The sequence below is a fragment of the Chiloscyllium plagiosum genome, unplaced genomic scaffold (assembly GCF_037043375.1).
Source record: "Chiloscyllium plagiosum isolate Xiang-an unplaced genomic scaffold, Cpla_swu_hap1 HiC_scaffold_36, whole genome shotgun sequence".
Classification (NCBI taxonomy): Eukaryota; Metazoa; Chordata; class Chondrichthyes; order Orectolobiformes; family Hemiscylliidae; genus Chiloscyllium; species Chiloscyllium plagiosum.
Window position 1 is genome coordinate 22,685,028 of NW_028270174.1, and position 17,330 is coordinate 22,702,357.

The 17,330-nt window shown below is 39.8% G+C and overlaps 1 protein-coding gene across 4 annotated transcripts in view; it reads left to right on the forward strand.

Annotated features, from left to right (window-relative positions):
- The window catches only part of cunh4orf33 (chromosome unknown C4orf33 homolog), a 42,370-nt gene extending 25,256 nt beyond the window's left edge, over positions 1–17,114 (forward strand). For 3 of the 4 annotated variants that reach the window (XM_087980049.1, XM_087980051.1, XM_087980052.1), the window contains 4 exons: positions 708–768; positions 2,028–2,079; positions 6,302–6,501; positions 12,337–13,643. In XM_087980049.1, the coding sequence (XP_087836175.1) occupies positions 708–768; positions 2,028–2,079; positions 6,302–6,501; positions 12,337–12,502 (479 nt within the window). In that variant the 3' untranslated portion in view covers positions 12,503–13,643. Of the gene's footprint in view, positions 1–707; positions 769–2,027; positions 2,080–6,301; positions 6,502–12,336; positions 13,644–16,763 lie in introns of those variants that run through there. The other variant, XM_043674198.2, reaches the window with a different exon arrangement.
- The last annotated feature ends 216 nt before the right edge of the window (positions 17,115–17,330 follow it).

Sequence of the window (17,330 nt, forward strand, 5' to 3'; positions counted from 1 at the left end):
GGTATGGGTGGGTTTCGCTTCGGTGGGTCGGTGTGGACTTGTTGGGCCGAAGGGCCTGTTTCCACACTGTAATCTAATCTAATCTAATCTAAATCTAATCTTCAGGCAGTATTGATCAAGACATGGTTTCAGCAACCTGACTTGTGAAATCTCATTTTATGAAGTAGCTGCAATAGCAGATACAGAGACTTTAAACTTTCCACAGAAAGTTACAATCAGTAATTAACAGAATAAGTCCCATTGAATAATCTGATTGTTGTTTCTGATGGTCAAATAATCTCAGGCAATGAAAGAAAACTAATGTGTGGAGTTTCAATCATTCAGGTAATGAATTATTGTAGGAGATTTTAAAAATATCAACTTTTCTATTTCAAAGCTGTCATTTTTCCTTCTTACTGCTGTCGTTCTTTCCCTATTTTTATTTATTTTGTTACATTATATTTGTTTTCACATTGGACATCTGGAAACTTCCAGGGCAAAAGCACTTTGTTTTTCCATATCCTTAATCTCAATCAGGCCACCATATGCCCGGCATCAGTGAGTTCTAGAACATGCATTTTTTAAAAGAAATTGATGACTATGGGCATAGACACCTACATTTGAAGCTGATCCGATCCCAAGAAACAGATATAGTAGCTTAGAAAAGTAGCATATTCATTTGAAAAGTGATTTGTCATTTTAATTTTTTCATGTTTCACGTTTAACAGTTGTAGAAGCATTTTTCTTGAATAGCAGCAAAGAACTGTACCTTGAAGTGGAACTCTGTCCGTAAGTAGTAGAATTTTCTTCACTATAATCTTAAAATCTTTAAATCTCTGTGTTACAAATCATGCATACTTTCTCATTGTATTTGTATAAATATTAATATTCCACCAAAATCCCTTTTGGTATTAGCTAAACTGTAACCATTTTAATTAAAATATACACATGCATTATAAATACATTTGAGGCATGTTGCTGCTGGACTGACTTATTTGTGACCTTTTATTTGAAAATATGTATTGTTATGACACAGTGGCGAACCTCGCTGCTAATTAAACCAAACACCCAGAAAAGCTCACCTCGCCTCATAATCTGTTAAAGTATGAGTGAAAGAGAACTCCCAAATTCCATTATTTCAAGAAAAATTATCAATTTATTCTTTAATCCTAAAAGTGAACATTAAACAACTATTTATAACTCCAAGCCTCCTTTCTCTTAACTACTTGTTATCTGCCTCCAACTCTATAACAATATACTGTTCCAATAACCACCCATATTAAAATTACATCAATTTAATTTCAAAACTACACAACAGCTGTCATTTCCAGGTGTCTGTCTTCCTCTGTCTGTCGATCTCCCTGGACTGTCTTCGGTCTTTTGTTGCAAAGATGTTTCATATGATAAAGGTACCTTTGATAGAGAGTGTTTTGCTGCCAGTTGCTCTGTCGATGGCAGTTGGCCTCTCTCTGGCTAACTCTCAAAATGCCTGCTTCTTTATACCCAAACATCGGATCGTCTCATTGGTTCGATGTTGGCAAAACAGTAAATTCAAAATCGATTGGGTTTTAGTACCCTGGGGCATAATTTAAGCTGATTGATTAAATTCAAATGGTTGTCAACATAGCAACTAAAACTTAGGTATTTGCTTCACAGCCCCATGTTACATATTTTCAATTTTCCAGTATACTCTGAGACTGCTAGTCAGTCACATGGCAGGTGCCTGCAAACTCTCAGTGCAAACAGCATTCACTCAGTCTTAAAGGTACAGTACACACTGTACATCATAACAGTATTTTACTCTCTTTAGTATCCCCATAATATATACTTATCTTGATTTGGCTTGGTATAGTTACTGCTGATAATTTATCAAAAATAAATCTTTAATTTTCCTTCCTTCCTCTAAGGAGCTGTTATTCTTGGCAAAATAGTTGATTGAGAATTCCAGTCTTTTTACCAATTTTAGTCTTAAATGGTGGTGTACAATTTCTTTTTGTGTTGTAGATTGGATTTAGTATTAACAACACATTCTGTTTTAATGTTATTAGACATGGACAACATTTAGTACTGTTGCTTGCTGGTAAAGGAAAAGCGTGGAAGGTGAGTTATAGAACAGAGAAAAATACAGCGCAGTACAGGCCCTTTGGCCCTCAATGTTGCACCGATCCAAGCCCACCTAACTTACACTAGCCCACTATCCTCCATATGCCTATCCAATGCCCATTTAAATGCCCATAAAGAGGGAGAGTCCACCACTGCTACTGGCAGGGCATTCCATGAACTCACGACTCGCTGAGTAAAGAATCTACCCCTAACATCTATCCTATACCTACCACCCCTTAATTTAAAGCTATGCCCCCTCGTAATAGCTGACTCCATACATGGAAAAAGATTCTCATGGTCAACCCTATCTAAACCCTAATCATCTTGTACACCTCTATCAGGTCACCCCTAAACGTTCTTTTCTCCAATGCAAACACCCCAAGTGCCTCAGCCTTTCCTCGTACGATCTTCCTACCATACCAGGCAACATCCTGGTAAACCTCCTCTGCACACGTTCCAGTGCCTCCACATCCTTCCTATAGTATGGCAACCAAAACTGCACACAATACTCCAGATGCGGCCGCACCAGAGTCTTATACAACTGCAACATGACCTCAGGGCTCCGGAACTCAATTCCTCTACCAATAAAAGCCAGTACGCCATATGCCTTCTTCACCGCACTATTTACCAGGGTGGCAACTTTCAGAGATTTGTGTACATGGACACCAAGATCCCTCTGCTCATCCACACTACCAAGTATCCGACCATTAGCCCAGTACCCCAACTTTTTGTTACTCTTACCAAAGTGAATCACCTCACACTTAGCTACATTGAACTCCATTTGCCACCTTTCTGCCTAGCTCTGCAACTTATCTATATCCCGCTGTAACCTGACACATCCTTTCTCACTGTCAACAACTCCACCGACTTTCGTATCATTCGCAAACTTGCTCACCCAACCTTCTAGCTCCTCCTCCAGATCATTTATAAAAATGACAAACAGCAATGGTCCCATAACAGATCCTTGCGGAACACCGCTAGTAACTGCACTCCAAGATGAACCTTTACCATCAACTACTACCCTCTGTCTTCTTCCAGCCAGCCAATTCCTAATCCAAACCTCCAACTCACCCTCAATGACATACCTCCGTATTTTTTGCAAAAGCCTACCATGGGGAACCTTATCAAACGCCTTACTAAAATCCATATACACCACATCTACCGCTTTACCCTCGTCTACCTCCTTAGTCACCTTCTCAAAGAATTCAATAAGGTTTGTGAGGCACGACCTGCCCTTCACAAAACCATGCTGACTATCCTTGATCACATTATTCCTATCCAGATGTTCATAAATCCTATCCATTACAATTCTCTCTAAGACTTTGCCCACAACAGAAGTGAGACTCACCGGCCTATAGTTACTAGGGTTATCCCTACTCCCCTTCTTGAACAAGGGAACCACATTTGCTATCCTCCAGTCTACTGGCACTATTCCTGTAGACAACGAGGACATAAAAATCATGGCCAATGGCTCTGCAATCTCCTCCCTTGCTTCCCAGAGAATCCTAGGATAAATGCCATCAGGCCCAGGGGAATTATCTATTTTCACCCTTTCCAGAATTTCCAACACCTCTTCCCTACATACCTCAAAGCCGTCCATTCTAATTAATTGTGACTCAATATTCACATCGGCAACAATGTCCTGTTCCTGAGTGAATACTGACGAAAAGTATTCATTCAGTGTCTCCCCAATCTCTTCAGTCTCCACACGCAACTTCCCACTACTATCCTTGACTGGACCTATTCCTACCCTAGTCATTCTTTTATTCCTGATATACCTATAGAAAGCCTTAGGGTTTTCCCTAATCCTACCAACTAAGGACTTTTCATGTCCCCTCCTTGCTGCTCTTAGCTCTCTCTTCAGATCCTTCCTGGCTACCTTATAACTCTCAATCGCCCCAATTGAACCTTCACGCCTCATCTTTACATAGGCCGCCCTCTTCCATTTAACAAGGGATTCCAATTCCTTATTAAACCACAGCTCCCTCACACGACCCTTTCCTCCCTGCCTGACAGGTACATACTTATCAAGGACACTCAATAGTTGCTCCTTGAACAAGCTCCACATATCAATTGTGCCCATGCCTTGAAGCCTTCCAAGCCACACATCCTAGGTCGTGCCTCACCGCATCATAATTTCCCTGCCCCCAGCTATAACTCTTGCCCTGCAGTGCACACTTATCCCGCTCCATTACTAGAGTAAAAGTCACCGAATTGTGGTCACTGTCCCCAAAGTGCTCACCTATCTCCAATTCTAACACCTGGCCTGGTTCGTTACCCAGAACCAAATCCAGTATGGCCTCACCTCTTGTTGGCCTGTCTACATATTGTGTCAGGAAACCCTCCTGCACACATTGGACAAACACCGACCCATCTAACGAACGCGAGCTATAGCTTTCCCAGTCAATATCTGGAAAGTTAAAGTCCCCCATAACAACCACCCTATTACTTTCACTCTTCTCCTGAATCATCCTCGCAATCCTTTCTTCTACATCTCTAGGAGTATTAGGAGGCCTGTAGAAAACTCCTAACAGGGTGACCTCACCTTTCCTATTCCTAACCTCAGCCCAAACTATCTCAGATGGCGAGTTTTCATCCATCGTCCTTTCCACCGCTGTAATACTATCTTTGACAAGCAATGCCACACCTCCCCCTCTTTTACCCCCACCTCTGACCCTACTAAAACATTTAAACCCTGGAACCTGCAACAGCCAATCCTATCCCTGTTCTACCCATGTCTCCGTAATAGCCACAACATCGAAATCCCAGGTACCAACCCACGCTGCAAGTTCACCTACCATTTTTCGTATACTTCTTGCATTGAAGTATACACACTTCAAGCCACTTTCCTGTTTACAGGCACCCTCCTTTGAGATTGATGCCATGTTCCTAACCTCCCTACACTCCAGGTCCTGCACCCTAAAGCTACAGTCTAGGTTCCCATGCCCCTGCAGAGTTAGTTTAACCCCCCCCCCCCCCCCCCAAGAACACTAGCAAACCTCCTCCCAAGGATACTGGTGCCCCTCAGGTTCAGGTGTAGACCATTCTGTTTATAGAGGTCCCACCTTCCCCAGAAAGAACCCCAGTTATCCAGATACCGAAATCCCTCCCTCCTGCACCATCCCTGTAGCCATGCATTTAACTGTTATAGAAAGCATTATGATGATAGTGTTATAGTTATTGACTAGCAAATTGGCTTATTTACAAAGGTGGCAAGAACAAATGGTCTCACAATTTCTATGGCCCTGAAGTTCCATTGGGACTTCCTTGGCATTGAACTGTAACTGCTGTATGTGGTCAGAGGAAAACTGGTATGAATTGTAGACAATGAAGCTTTTCTGATTGTTCAGCTAATCTCCTGTTGTAATTGCAGGGGTGAATTGAAAGACTACATATGGAATTTTAGAAACCAAATTTTTAATAGGTTATCTTTTGTATATATTCCCTCCTTCAGTGCTTCACATGTACACTTTTGAACCAAATTTCCTCTGCGCGATATGTGTATGACAGTGTAAACTCATTTTTATGAAGTAGTTTTAGGATTTGCTATTCCTAATATTTATTTTCTTGAAAGACTGCAGCTTTAAATTTAGAGGAAATGAAGGGTGTTTAAAAACTGATGGTTGATTACTACAGAATATACAGGGGTTTTAAAACCAAAAAGTAAACAAAGGTTGAATGGATTCTGTAACTCACCACAACCTTAGAAGAGCATTCTCTCCTCTATTGGTGTGACATTGTAGTTTTACACACTAGCCATGCTTTTGACCTTTAGAGAGAAAAACTCACTTAATACTAAGCAATTTGTTGAATTAGACCTAGAGTTTTTCAAATTTATTTAAGGCCTTTACTGATAGCAGCAGGAGATGGATTTCTAACCTATGAAGCTGGATGCAAATTAAAGACTGATGCTCCGGACAAAAGGACAGCATTCTTACTTGGATGTATTTCCCAGCTACGGTTTTGACCTTTATTAATACACTTTCAGCTGCAATTAAGGTAGTGTCTACAACCTGATTGTGCTGTTATGCTGGGATTCCATAATCTAGCTATTATTTCTAGGTTTGAATATCTATCTATATTTTAAATTTTACTTTCACAAAGTTTTTTGGCCCTAGAGTTTTTTAAGAATTAAGAATTAAGAATATCTTTGCAACTGCATAACTAAATGAAACTAAAACTCAAAAACATGAAACTATAACTTTTTTCTTCACATTAGAAAGAACTAGATTTAAAATATGACTGTACAATTCATGAAGAAAACTGGGAAGGCAAAGCACTTCTCCCATGGAACTATTTTCCCCCTGGTGTTAACAAATTCAATGCCTATGCAATTCATGGTTCTGGTGATAAAAGAGTTTATGAGGCTCTGTACCCCATACCTAAAGAACAATTGAAGAAGGGACAACAGCCTGACTTGTAAGTATAGACATTTGCCATTTAATGCTCTTTCTGTCTGCAATGTATAAATATTTGATACAACTGCAAATTATTATGCTTGGAGCAGACATTGACTTATGAGTAGCCACAGACAACAATTTGACTTTTACAATAATCAGATTCAGAAAAGCATATTGCAGTAAAATTCTTCACTCTAATGTGGTTGGGTGTGCTCCAGCTAGACGATAAATTATGTATACCTGAAGCAGTGGATAATTGTGTCACAGTCCCTGCTGTGTATTGTAATAGTTTGCATAAGATTTTTATGTACGCTTTATTAGTTTCTGTTAAAGTGCCATGTTTTTACCCTTCACCATCAATGGAGCATTTCATGCGCATGCCCTTATTCAAATTATTAAATTGCCATCTGAAAAATAGAATTTAGTTTTTTGCATTTGAATTTTTTTATATATATAAATTCAGTTTTTTATTCACTCATATTTTCAATGCAAGGCATCCCAAGATATGTTCATGTAATTTCTATCTAGGATTTGCATGCAAGTAAATATTGAGGCATTGATCCCTCAATCATTGTGGTATCATAGAATGGTCGGATGTTAGCACTTGCAATTTCACCCACAGTAAATTTTTTGATCTTATGCCACTTGTGGATATTGGACATTAATCCATTAAAAAAGCAATGAAAACAGACAATCTATAAACAACATATTATAAAACAATATTTGGAGAAAATGTGCAGTCTGTTTTGGGAAAAATGAGTAATCTGAGGAGATTTTCAGAAAATATCTTAAATGCTGAAGGTGTTTGAGGAACAATAAAAGAGTTGGTTAGAAATACGGAATTAAAGAAATTGTTAATGCCTTACAATTTGATATTTACTTATCAGACAAATTGGCAAAAAATAATCTAAAATGTTGGATTAAATTTACCTAACACCTTGAGGTAGAGATTTTTGTGTCCTATTCGATGCTATTGAAATAATAAAGCCAAGGAGATATTTACAAATATTTATTCTGAGTAGATGATAGCTAGTTTTAATTTGCAAAGATGAAGTTTTAACTGTCAGTATCATACCTTGTCAATTATGGTTGTGCACTAAAGAAATGAAATGCTAATTTCATGCTAAGTAGTTATTTAAGATTGAAGAACCAGATTTACCTTTTTTTACTCAGGAGTGCCCAAACATTAAATGCTATTATAATAACACACATTTACTGTAAATTCAATTAATTTAATTCTTGAAACAAACCACTACTTGTTAGATTTCAAGTTGTTCTTGGGTTCACACTGAAATGATAATTCCAATACTAGATAAGTTTTTTTAACTTCTTCATCCAAGAACCCCTGACCTAAACATCACCAAATCTTGTTTCACAGCTAAACAAACCAGAACTGGGCGCAGTGTCATTTCCATAAAAGGAGCAGAAGCAAACTTCTTTACAGTCCTCTCCTCTCTGGGCAATTGATTGCCATGAGAAAGTTAGTGTTATGAGGCCCACTTCTGTCAGTGCCACCCCAACATACATCACACGGGCAGACTTTGTTGGTGACTAACTGATCTAAGGAATTTTGGAAGATGAGGTTATATTACCACTCTTTTCTCTTTTGTTGGCATCAATTGAGGGAAAGGTTGATGTTAGAAGGTGCCATTATCCATCCATTGGAAATTTTCCTTACCTGGAAGAAAGGGCAAAGATCAGAAAGTGAATCTTTATCTTACCATGAGTGCTGCCCAATCTAACTTGCTGTTGAATGTGGCCTCATAGCCTCAATGATTTCTACTAATTTACTTACTTATATTCAAATAACATTGATCAATATTTGGGGATTTGGCAAAGGCAAGGATGGGGTGAGGGAGCTACAAGAAATGTGTCATAAAATCCCTATAGCGTGAAAGCAGGTCATTCAGCCCATTGAGTCCACACCGACCCTCTGAGGAGCATTTCACCAAGACTACCCTATCCTGCATTTCCCATGGCTAATCCATCTAACCTGCACATCTTTGGACTGTGAGAGGATACTGGGGCACCCAGAGAAAATCCATACAACCACAGGGAGAATGTGCAAACTCCACAGGGACAGTCACCTGTGAGTCGAATCAAACCCTGGTGCCTGGTTCTGTGAGGCAGTAGTGCTAACCACTGAGCCACTGTACCACCCTGTGCAGCCAAACAGTAAACAAAGTAGGGCAGGAGAACATTGGAAAGAATAAAGAAAGGGAGGACATTGATGGCATGAGAATATATAGTATAGGGAAGTAAAATGATAGTTAAACTTAAAGTAAGAGAAAATCCTATTAAGCATGAAGTAAAATGTCTTGACAGTAATGTACACAGTGTCTCAATTAAAGCAGAGGAACTGAAGGTTTGAGAGGAATCAGACATAGTAGGAATTAATGAGACGTAGCAAATGAAATAAAGTGAAGACTGATAATGAGACATTGCAGGGTGTAGCATATTTAGAAAAGATATAGAGGGAGCTGACAATGGAAAAAAGTGAATACAGTTATCAGCAGGTCAAAAGCAGAATTGTGTGCATACAGATAAATGATAATAAAGGATCAGTCCCAAGAACAGATGTAGTGTACAGAACAGCTAGTAATGGAGTAGAGTAGAAGAAGCAATATGCAGACAAAGTGGGGAGTGGGAAAAATACAGAGTAATAATGATGCAGGATTTCAACTACCCTGATATTAATTGGACAGAAGAGATAGATAAAGGAGATAAGGGAATCAAGTTCTGCAGGGTGTACAGGACTCCTTTCCACCCCAAGGCGCCAACTAGATAAAATTCAGTAAACAAAACAACTGACTAATAGAAGATCTTAGAAATTTGAAACAAAAACAGAAATTGCTGGAGAAACTCAGCAAGTCTGGCAGCATCTTTGGAGTAAAAGTAGAGTTAATGTTTCGGGGTCCATTGAATTTAGTAATAGGGAGTAAACCAGATTAGATGTAAGAAGTTAAAGTAGAAGAATATACAGGCAATGGTGACAGTAATATAATACATCTTAAGTGATAGACCAAAGAATAATATAGCACAGGAATAGGTCCTTTGGCCCTCCTATACTAAAAGTGTCTTCACTTCCAGGATCTGTATCCCTCCATTCCCTTCCTATTCATGTATTTGTCCAGGTGCATCTTGAATGCTACTATTGTGTTTGCTTCCAGCACCTCCTGTGGCAGCATATTCCAGGCACTCACCACGCTTTGTGTGAAAAACATGCCTCACACCTGTCTTTTAAACTCCACCCTCCACCCCCACCCCTGCACGTTGAAATTGTGTCCACTAGTAATTTACAGCAGCGAAAGACATAAGATAAACAAAAAAACTGACTTTGAAGGGCTGAGAATTGAACTTGAAAATAAAATGCTCTTCGATCTTAGTTGACAAAGATATAGAACAACAATGGGAAACAAGGGTTCAGAAAAGATTTACAAGATGTTACCAGGCTTGGAGGATTTGAGCTATAAGGAGAGGTTGAATAAGCTTTGGCTGTTTTCCCTGGAACTATGAAGGCTGAGGGGTGACCTTACAGAGGGCATGGATAGAGTAAATAGACAAGGTCTTTTCCCTGGGGTGGGGAGGTCCAGAACTAGAGGGCATAGGTTTATGGTGAGAGGGGAAAGATATAAAAGAGACCTAAGGAGCAACCTTTTCATGCAAAGGGTGGTGCATGTGTGGAATGGGCTGCCAGAGGAAGTGGTGAAGGCTCGTACAATCGCAAATTGTACAACTTAAAAGGCATCTGGATGGGTATATGAATAGGAAGGGTTTGGAGGGATATGGGCCAGGTGCCGGTAGGTGGGACTAGATTGGGTTGAGATATATGGTCGGCATGGACGAGTTGGACTGAAAGGTCTGTTTCTGTGCTGTACATCTCTATGACTCTATTTAGAATGATCTGCTGTAGAATGCAACATTCTCCTAAAAGGAAAGAATAAACTATACACTAATGAAATTCCATGGATTTGTAAAGGTCTGAAGAACCAACTGAAAATGAAGCAAGCGGCATATATTAAGCACACACAGCAGAAGATTACATCACAGGACAAAAATATGGGAACATTAGAGAGAGTAAAAAGAGTTTAGGAAGACAAAGATAAGCTGTTAAGTTATCAAAAAATGAAACAAATTGAAATATAGTTTACAGGAGCATCAAAAAAATGAAGGCTCTGATTTCAGTAGGATAGACAGAATAACAACATAGATAACGACATTGTGATGACAAAGATATTCAATACAGATAGAACGGGTAGATATCACATGAATCATTATGGTGAAAGTATTTAAATTTAAAAATTAGGTTAATGTGTTTTGTTTAAATGAAACAAGTTTAAGGCATATATGCTGATGAATTGCATCCACACATTTTCAAAAATCCAGGAAAGACGTAGCAGAGGCATTACTGCATATGTTATAACTGATTAGATAAAGGTTAGTGTGAGAGAACTAGTGAATTTCTAAAGAATTTCTATATTTAAGAAATGTGGTAGGATTTGTCCAGGGGAGTAATGAACCACACCACTTCAAATCAGCAGTAGTAAAAATATTGGAATCATAGAATCCCTACAGTGAAGAAACAGGCCATTTGGCCCAATAAGTCCACCGACACTCCAAACAGTAACCCATCCAGACCCATTCCATTACTACTAGACGTTTACCCCGACTAATGGACCTCACCTGCACAACCCTAAACACACGGGCAATTTATCATGCCCAATTCTCCTAACCTGCACATCCTTGGATTTCGGGAGGAAACCAGAACACCCGGAGGAAATCCATGCACACATGTGGAAGAATGTGCAAACTCCACACAGACAGTCACCCAAGGCTGGAAGTGAACCTGGGTCCCTGGCACTGTGAGGCAGCAGTGCTTATCACTGACCCACCGTGCTGCCCTAATCCCTACAAAAAGAACTTATTAAAGTACAAATAGTAATGGAAAATATACTATGCTTAGTCAACATGGATTTCAAAGAAAAAATTTGGCTTCATCAGCCTCATTGAATTTTGCAGGGAGTTAATAGAGAGAATAGACAATGGTAATGGAGTAAATGTGATTGATCTGGATTTTCAAAAGCCTTTTGGCAAAATACCTGCTGTATGACTCTTGAAAAAGGTCAGAGAATATGGGGTCAAAGGACATCTCACAGAATGGATTGCCAGCTAGTATTAAGACTGAAAGCAGGAAGTGAGAGTGCTGTTCAAAATTTACACGAGCATTTTAGACTGTGGAATCCAAAATACAATTTCTAAGTTTGACACTAAAAATGTGTTAATGTGGTGTGTGTGTGTGTGTTTAAAAAGTGGTTGAAGAGAAGAGAATAACTAGAATTCCATAAGGCAATCACCAAAAAATATCCATCAGGAAATTTGGAACACAGTTCTACAAACAACAATGAGAATTTGGAACTTGTTAGATGGAGTGGTTGAAACAAATGACATTAATTTATTTTAGGGAAGCCACACAAACATATGAGGGAGAAGGGAATAAATTAAATGTTATGATAATAGATATAGATAACGAAAGATGAGAGGAGATTCAACTGGAGTTTAAACATGAACTGGTTAGGCTAATTGAGTTGTTTCTTTGCTATATATCTGATGTACTCCTTTGTATTCAATCAAACTAGGTACTGACTTCTCCACAAAAAAATTGGAGAATTGATGCAGTTTTTGAAAATGTAACGGGACCACTTTTCCACTCAACAATTATTTCTTCCTAATAAATTTGTAATAGTATATAACCATTTTATTTTAAAGTTTTCCTCACTTTTTTTTAACATGTTAATTTACTGAGTATTTTCTTTTACCATGTCCAGAACATTATTAATGTGCTTTTCTGCTTTAGTCATCGCTTGGAATATTTCAAGGATTTCAGCTTGAATTCAATTATGGGAAAGCAGTGGAAGCAGCCCCAGTCCGAATTGTGGAAATCTGCCCCTGGGACCAAGAAGTGGTTAGCTTGCTTAGATTGCTGTCGCTCTTGTCTGTCAAATCTTGGCATACGTGTCTGAAGCTTCTATTTTTTTCTCAGTTCTGCAGACTCTTCATTGATCATTACCAAAGAGATATTTACAAGTGATGAGATACTGTATGGACCATGTATTATAATCTTTGACTTGGTATATAAACTTGTTACCCTCAGTTTTCTGGCCTGAAGCTTGATTTAGCAGTAACTTCTTTCCATTAGAAACAATACCCTGTATAAGAAAGATATGGAAATCTGAGGGTCATACTAGGTTATTATGCTGTTTATGTGTGTTATTTTTGTAATGTTCAAAGACTCCAAGCATTAAAGCAAGAAGAAGCCAAACGCTGTATTCTAAAAGAAATAATTAGAGTGTCTGCACCTCTGATGTTTTGGGAATTGTCTCAGGCTCATTAAGTGCAACCAGCACTGGATCCAAGACATTGTACTGCACTGCTGATGGTTCTATTTCTAACCCGGGAATTAAAAGTAGCTCTTGAATAGAGAAGAGAAAACAAATCCTTATGACTCTACACTATCAAAGTAAAGCAATGCTTTCTGATTTCTTTTTCCATGTTCAAATGTAATTGTCATCCTAGAAGAATGGACAATTCTAGCACCAGGCTCCGGTCAGTTCCTTGTAATCTAATCAGCACTTAGCTCACCACCTCCTCTCCTGAAGAGAAGGTTCCATCTTGGCATAGGCATTAACTGGGAAATTCCTCAGAACTGCTTCCACTGTCACTTTGCTGCAAACAGGGCATGGAATTTAATGGAATCCACCAGAGCAGATGGAATGACTGGGAAAATCATGTCAGATTACTTACATCAGGGCATTGGGGTTGGTATACTGATCCCCCATTAAGCTGAAAGCAGGAAGACCCAGGCACCGAAATCCCATCAGCCAGTTTGGAATGTCAGCTGTGTCAGTGGAATGACCCTGAGCCTCTGGGGTTGCTTGCCATTTCAATATACCGCCGTGTTTCCTGGCCAATATCTCTGCCTTAGGCTTGCTGCAGTGCTCCAGCAAAGTTCAATGCAAGTTGGAAAAACAACAACTAATTTTCCACTTGGGAACCCTGCAATCTTTGGGATTCAAATCGAGTTCAATAATTTTAAGGCCAGAACACCTTCTTCCATGTCCACACCCCACACACCAGGTCTTGTTATCACATGGGCTGCTATCACTAACAAGGAGAAAGTGAGGTCTGCAGATGCTGGAGATCAAAGTTGAAACTTTATTGCTGGAACAGCACAGCAGGTCAGGCAGCATCCAGGGAACAGGAGATTCGACGTTTCGGGCACAGGCCCTTCTTCAGAACGGCCTGTGCCCGAAACGTCGAATCTCCTGTTCCCTGGATGCTGCCTGACCTGCTGTGCTGTTCCAGCAATAAAGTTTCAACTGCTATCACTAACAGCCCATTATCACCTACTAATAGTCCTCATTAGCAGCTATTCATTCTCTTACGCTGACCTATACCCATTCCTTTGTCTGCTCAACTGTTCTCTCTCTCTGGGCTTCATCTTCACCTATCATTTACTGTTGCCCCACCCCAGCTTCAGCATAGGTTCTATTATTTTCCTTGCTCCAATTAGTTCTGAAGATAGGTCATTGGACCCTTAATTTTGCTTTCTCTCCATAGATGCTGTCAGACCTGCAGAGTTTGTCCAACAATTTCTGATTTTGTTTGTGGAATGCAATGTCAGTTCCTCTCGTGAGCACTCATGAGTAATTCTCTGAATTCACTATGATTTAGCTTAAGCAATACCGAGGTCGCACTAGCTCTCCAACTTGTTTGGCAAACACCCATTGGTCGCATTAAAAGTTAGCCTAAGTTCCTAGTTAACGGGAATAAAATGCAGAAAATGCTGTAAATACCAAACAGCTCTGGTAGCTTAAGTTCTTTTTTCAGATGCTGGCAGACCTACTGTGTGTTTTAACCACTTTCAGTTGTTGTATTAGATTTCCAGTATCCACTCTACTGAATGGCACTAGCAGCTGCAGGGAAATTCTTGGTCACAGTATTCCTCTAGTTTTCAGTAATTGTCATCAGGCAGCAGTGTAGCTCACTGTCTGGTTGTTTTCCCAATTGTGAGAAAGTGAGGACTGCAGATGCTGGAGATCAGAGTCGAGAGTGTGGTGCTGGAAAAGCACAGCAGGTCAGGCAGCATCCAAGGAGCAGGAGAATCGACGTTTCAGGCAAAGTCGATTCCTGATGAAGGACTTATGCCCAAAATGTCGATTCTCCTGCTTCTTGGATGCTGCCTGACCTGCTGTGCTCTTCCAGCACCACACTCTCGACTATTCTCCCAATTGAGCTGATGCCTAATAAGCCTGTGTCAGTACACAATTAGGCATACGGTCTGCAGAGCTGTAAAGCTACTCAACAGTGAAGGCATTATTTAGGGTGCAGACAGCTGTCTTCTCAGCCACATCCCTCCCTCCTTATGTCCTTTTGTACAGTCCATCATGTGAAGATGTTGTCTGTGTAACCTCTTGTGCAAAAACGAAGTGGAACAATGAACGTGTGTGAATCTCAAACTGATTTTTTTTCTGGAAATAAGTGTTTTTGAAGTTTGAAATATCTTAGCATTTTAAAGATTAAACACTAGTCTCACAGCTGTAATGTTCTAGCAAAATTAATTGATATTCAACACCAGTACCTTAAACAGCAAAACAGCCACAACCTCACTCATGAAATGCAGAAATGTTTTTTAGATTAGATTAGATTACAGTGTGGAAACAGGCCCTTCGGCCCAACAAGTCCACACCGACCCGCCGAAGCGAAACCCACCCATAACCCTACATTTACCCCTTACCTAACACTACGGGCAATTTAGCATGGCCAATACACCTGACCCTGCACATCTTTGGACTGTGGGAGGAAACCGGAGCATCCGGAGGAAACCCACGCAGACACGGGGAGAACGTGCAAACTCCACACAGTCAGTCGCCTGAGGCGGGAATTGAACCCGGGTCTCTGGCGCTGTGAGGCAGCAGTGCTAACCACTGTGCCACCGTGCCGCCCACCATTTCGTGGATCATTTCAGCTAATCAGTTCTCAGTTAATCACAACAGATTACAGTCAACGCCGGCTGATAGAATCGAGTTTAAAATGAATTGTAGAATTTCAACAGTGCAGGTAGAAGCCATTCAGCCCATGGAGTCTGCACCGATCCTTTGAAGGGCATCCCACCCCAGACCCTTCTTCTATCTCCATAACCCCATATCTCCCATCACTGATCCACCTATCCCTGGACATCATGGGGCAATTTACCATGACCAATCCATCTAACCTGCACATCTTTGTACTGTGGGAATAATCAAAGCAGGCAGAGAAAATCCATGTAGACTCCAAACAGAGACCTACCCAAGGCTGGAATCAAACCCAGGTTCCTAGCACTGTGAGATAGCAACGCTATCCACTGAACCACTGTGCTGCCCAAGGTAGTTTCGAGTTGAATTTCCCAGTTGTTCTGGTTTTATCTAGCACATGGTCAATTATTTCATTAGAAACTGGTTAGATGTGATTACAGTTCCCAATTGCTTTCAAGGTTTTCTTGAGACTCTTTCCACTCAACTCCAGAAAATATTGTAAATATGGATTCTATTTCAACAGTTTGATATGCTGAAATATTGCTGGCGCGTGTTTTAGTTAGTTAAACCCCACAGTATCTGAGTACATACTTGTGGCTTGATGTTAACTCTTGCCAATCTAGCTATAAATTCTCTGGGGAATTTTTTTATAAGAATAATGTCCATTCTATGTCATGGTCTGTTAGTCAAACAAAACAGTAATTCTGATTATTTTTCAAATATTGCTGCTTAGTGCAATAAATGAAATATATCACTTTGCTAAACCATTGAGTCTGCCACTTTAATTCTTTGTCCCAGGCCCAATTGGACCTTGGCTTTCTGCTCTGTTTTGATGAAGTTTTGCACAAGACCCCTTCTCTTCTAGTAGGTACTAAAGACAGATTACAGCTGCCTGGCTTTAATTTTAAGCTACTTGCAACAGCTTTAGATCTTAATCACTGCTTCTGCTTCCATTTACTCTTGGGCACTCTGTAACCATTTACAATTCCTCAATACTGATCTTTTGTTTCCGTGTTTGTCCCATTATAAGCTCCTATTGTCTTACACTCTCATCCCTTTATAATCACTGCTACAATCCACCCCATCAATGGGATTCCTGCCCTTTTTGCTAGATCTATCTGCTTAAAAGCTGTTCATTGCCAGCATTTTCCATTTCTTCAGTGAAAGGTTATAAACCTGAAATGCTAATTTTGTTTCTGTCTCCACACAGATACCACCTGAGCTACTGAGAATTTCACACAATCTTCTGAATAGAAATTTGGGAAACAATATCACCGGAACCAATTTTGTAAAAAATAAATGTTCATTTTGGTGGGCTCAAGCCAACCCAACACTTATTTGATTATTGTAAGAAAAGCAAGCCCCGCAGCATAAAAGATTGTTCAATAGAGTAGAATATTCTAGAAATTTTTATGTTATGACGGGGAGGATGAACAGTGAACATGTGAAATGCAAATCAATGCTAAACAAAGAAGTGATTAAAAATACAATATTTAGTTAAGTAACAGCATTTAATTAATATATAACAGACTGCCCAGTGTTAAATAAATGTATGATACTTTATCATGTGTTGATGGCTTTCTTGTGGTACTGGTGGCATTGCGATAACCCGGAGTCTGAGTTGCTGTGTAATAGACACATTTGCATGCATATTGTAACTGGACCTATGGATAATGATGGTGAAGGCTCCAATTTTGCTGCAGTATATGGTTTCCCACTGGAATGTTAATAGAAAGATTTGGAGGTTGATCACCAACCTATTTGGCCACATTACAAA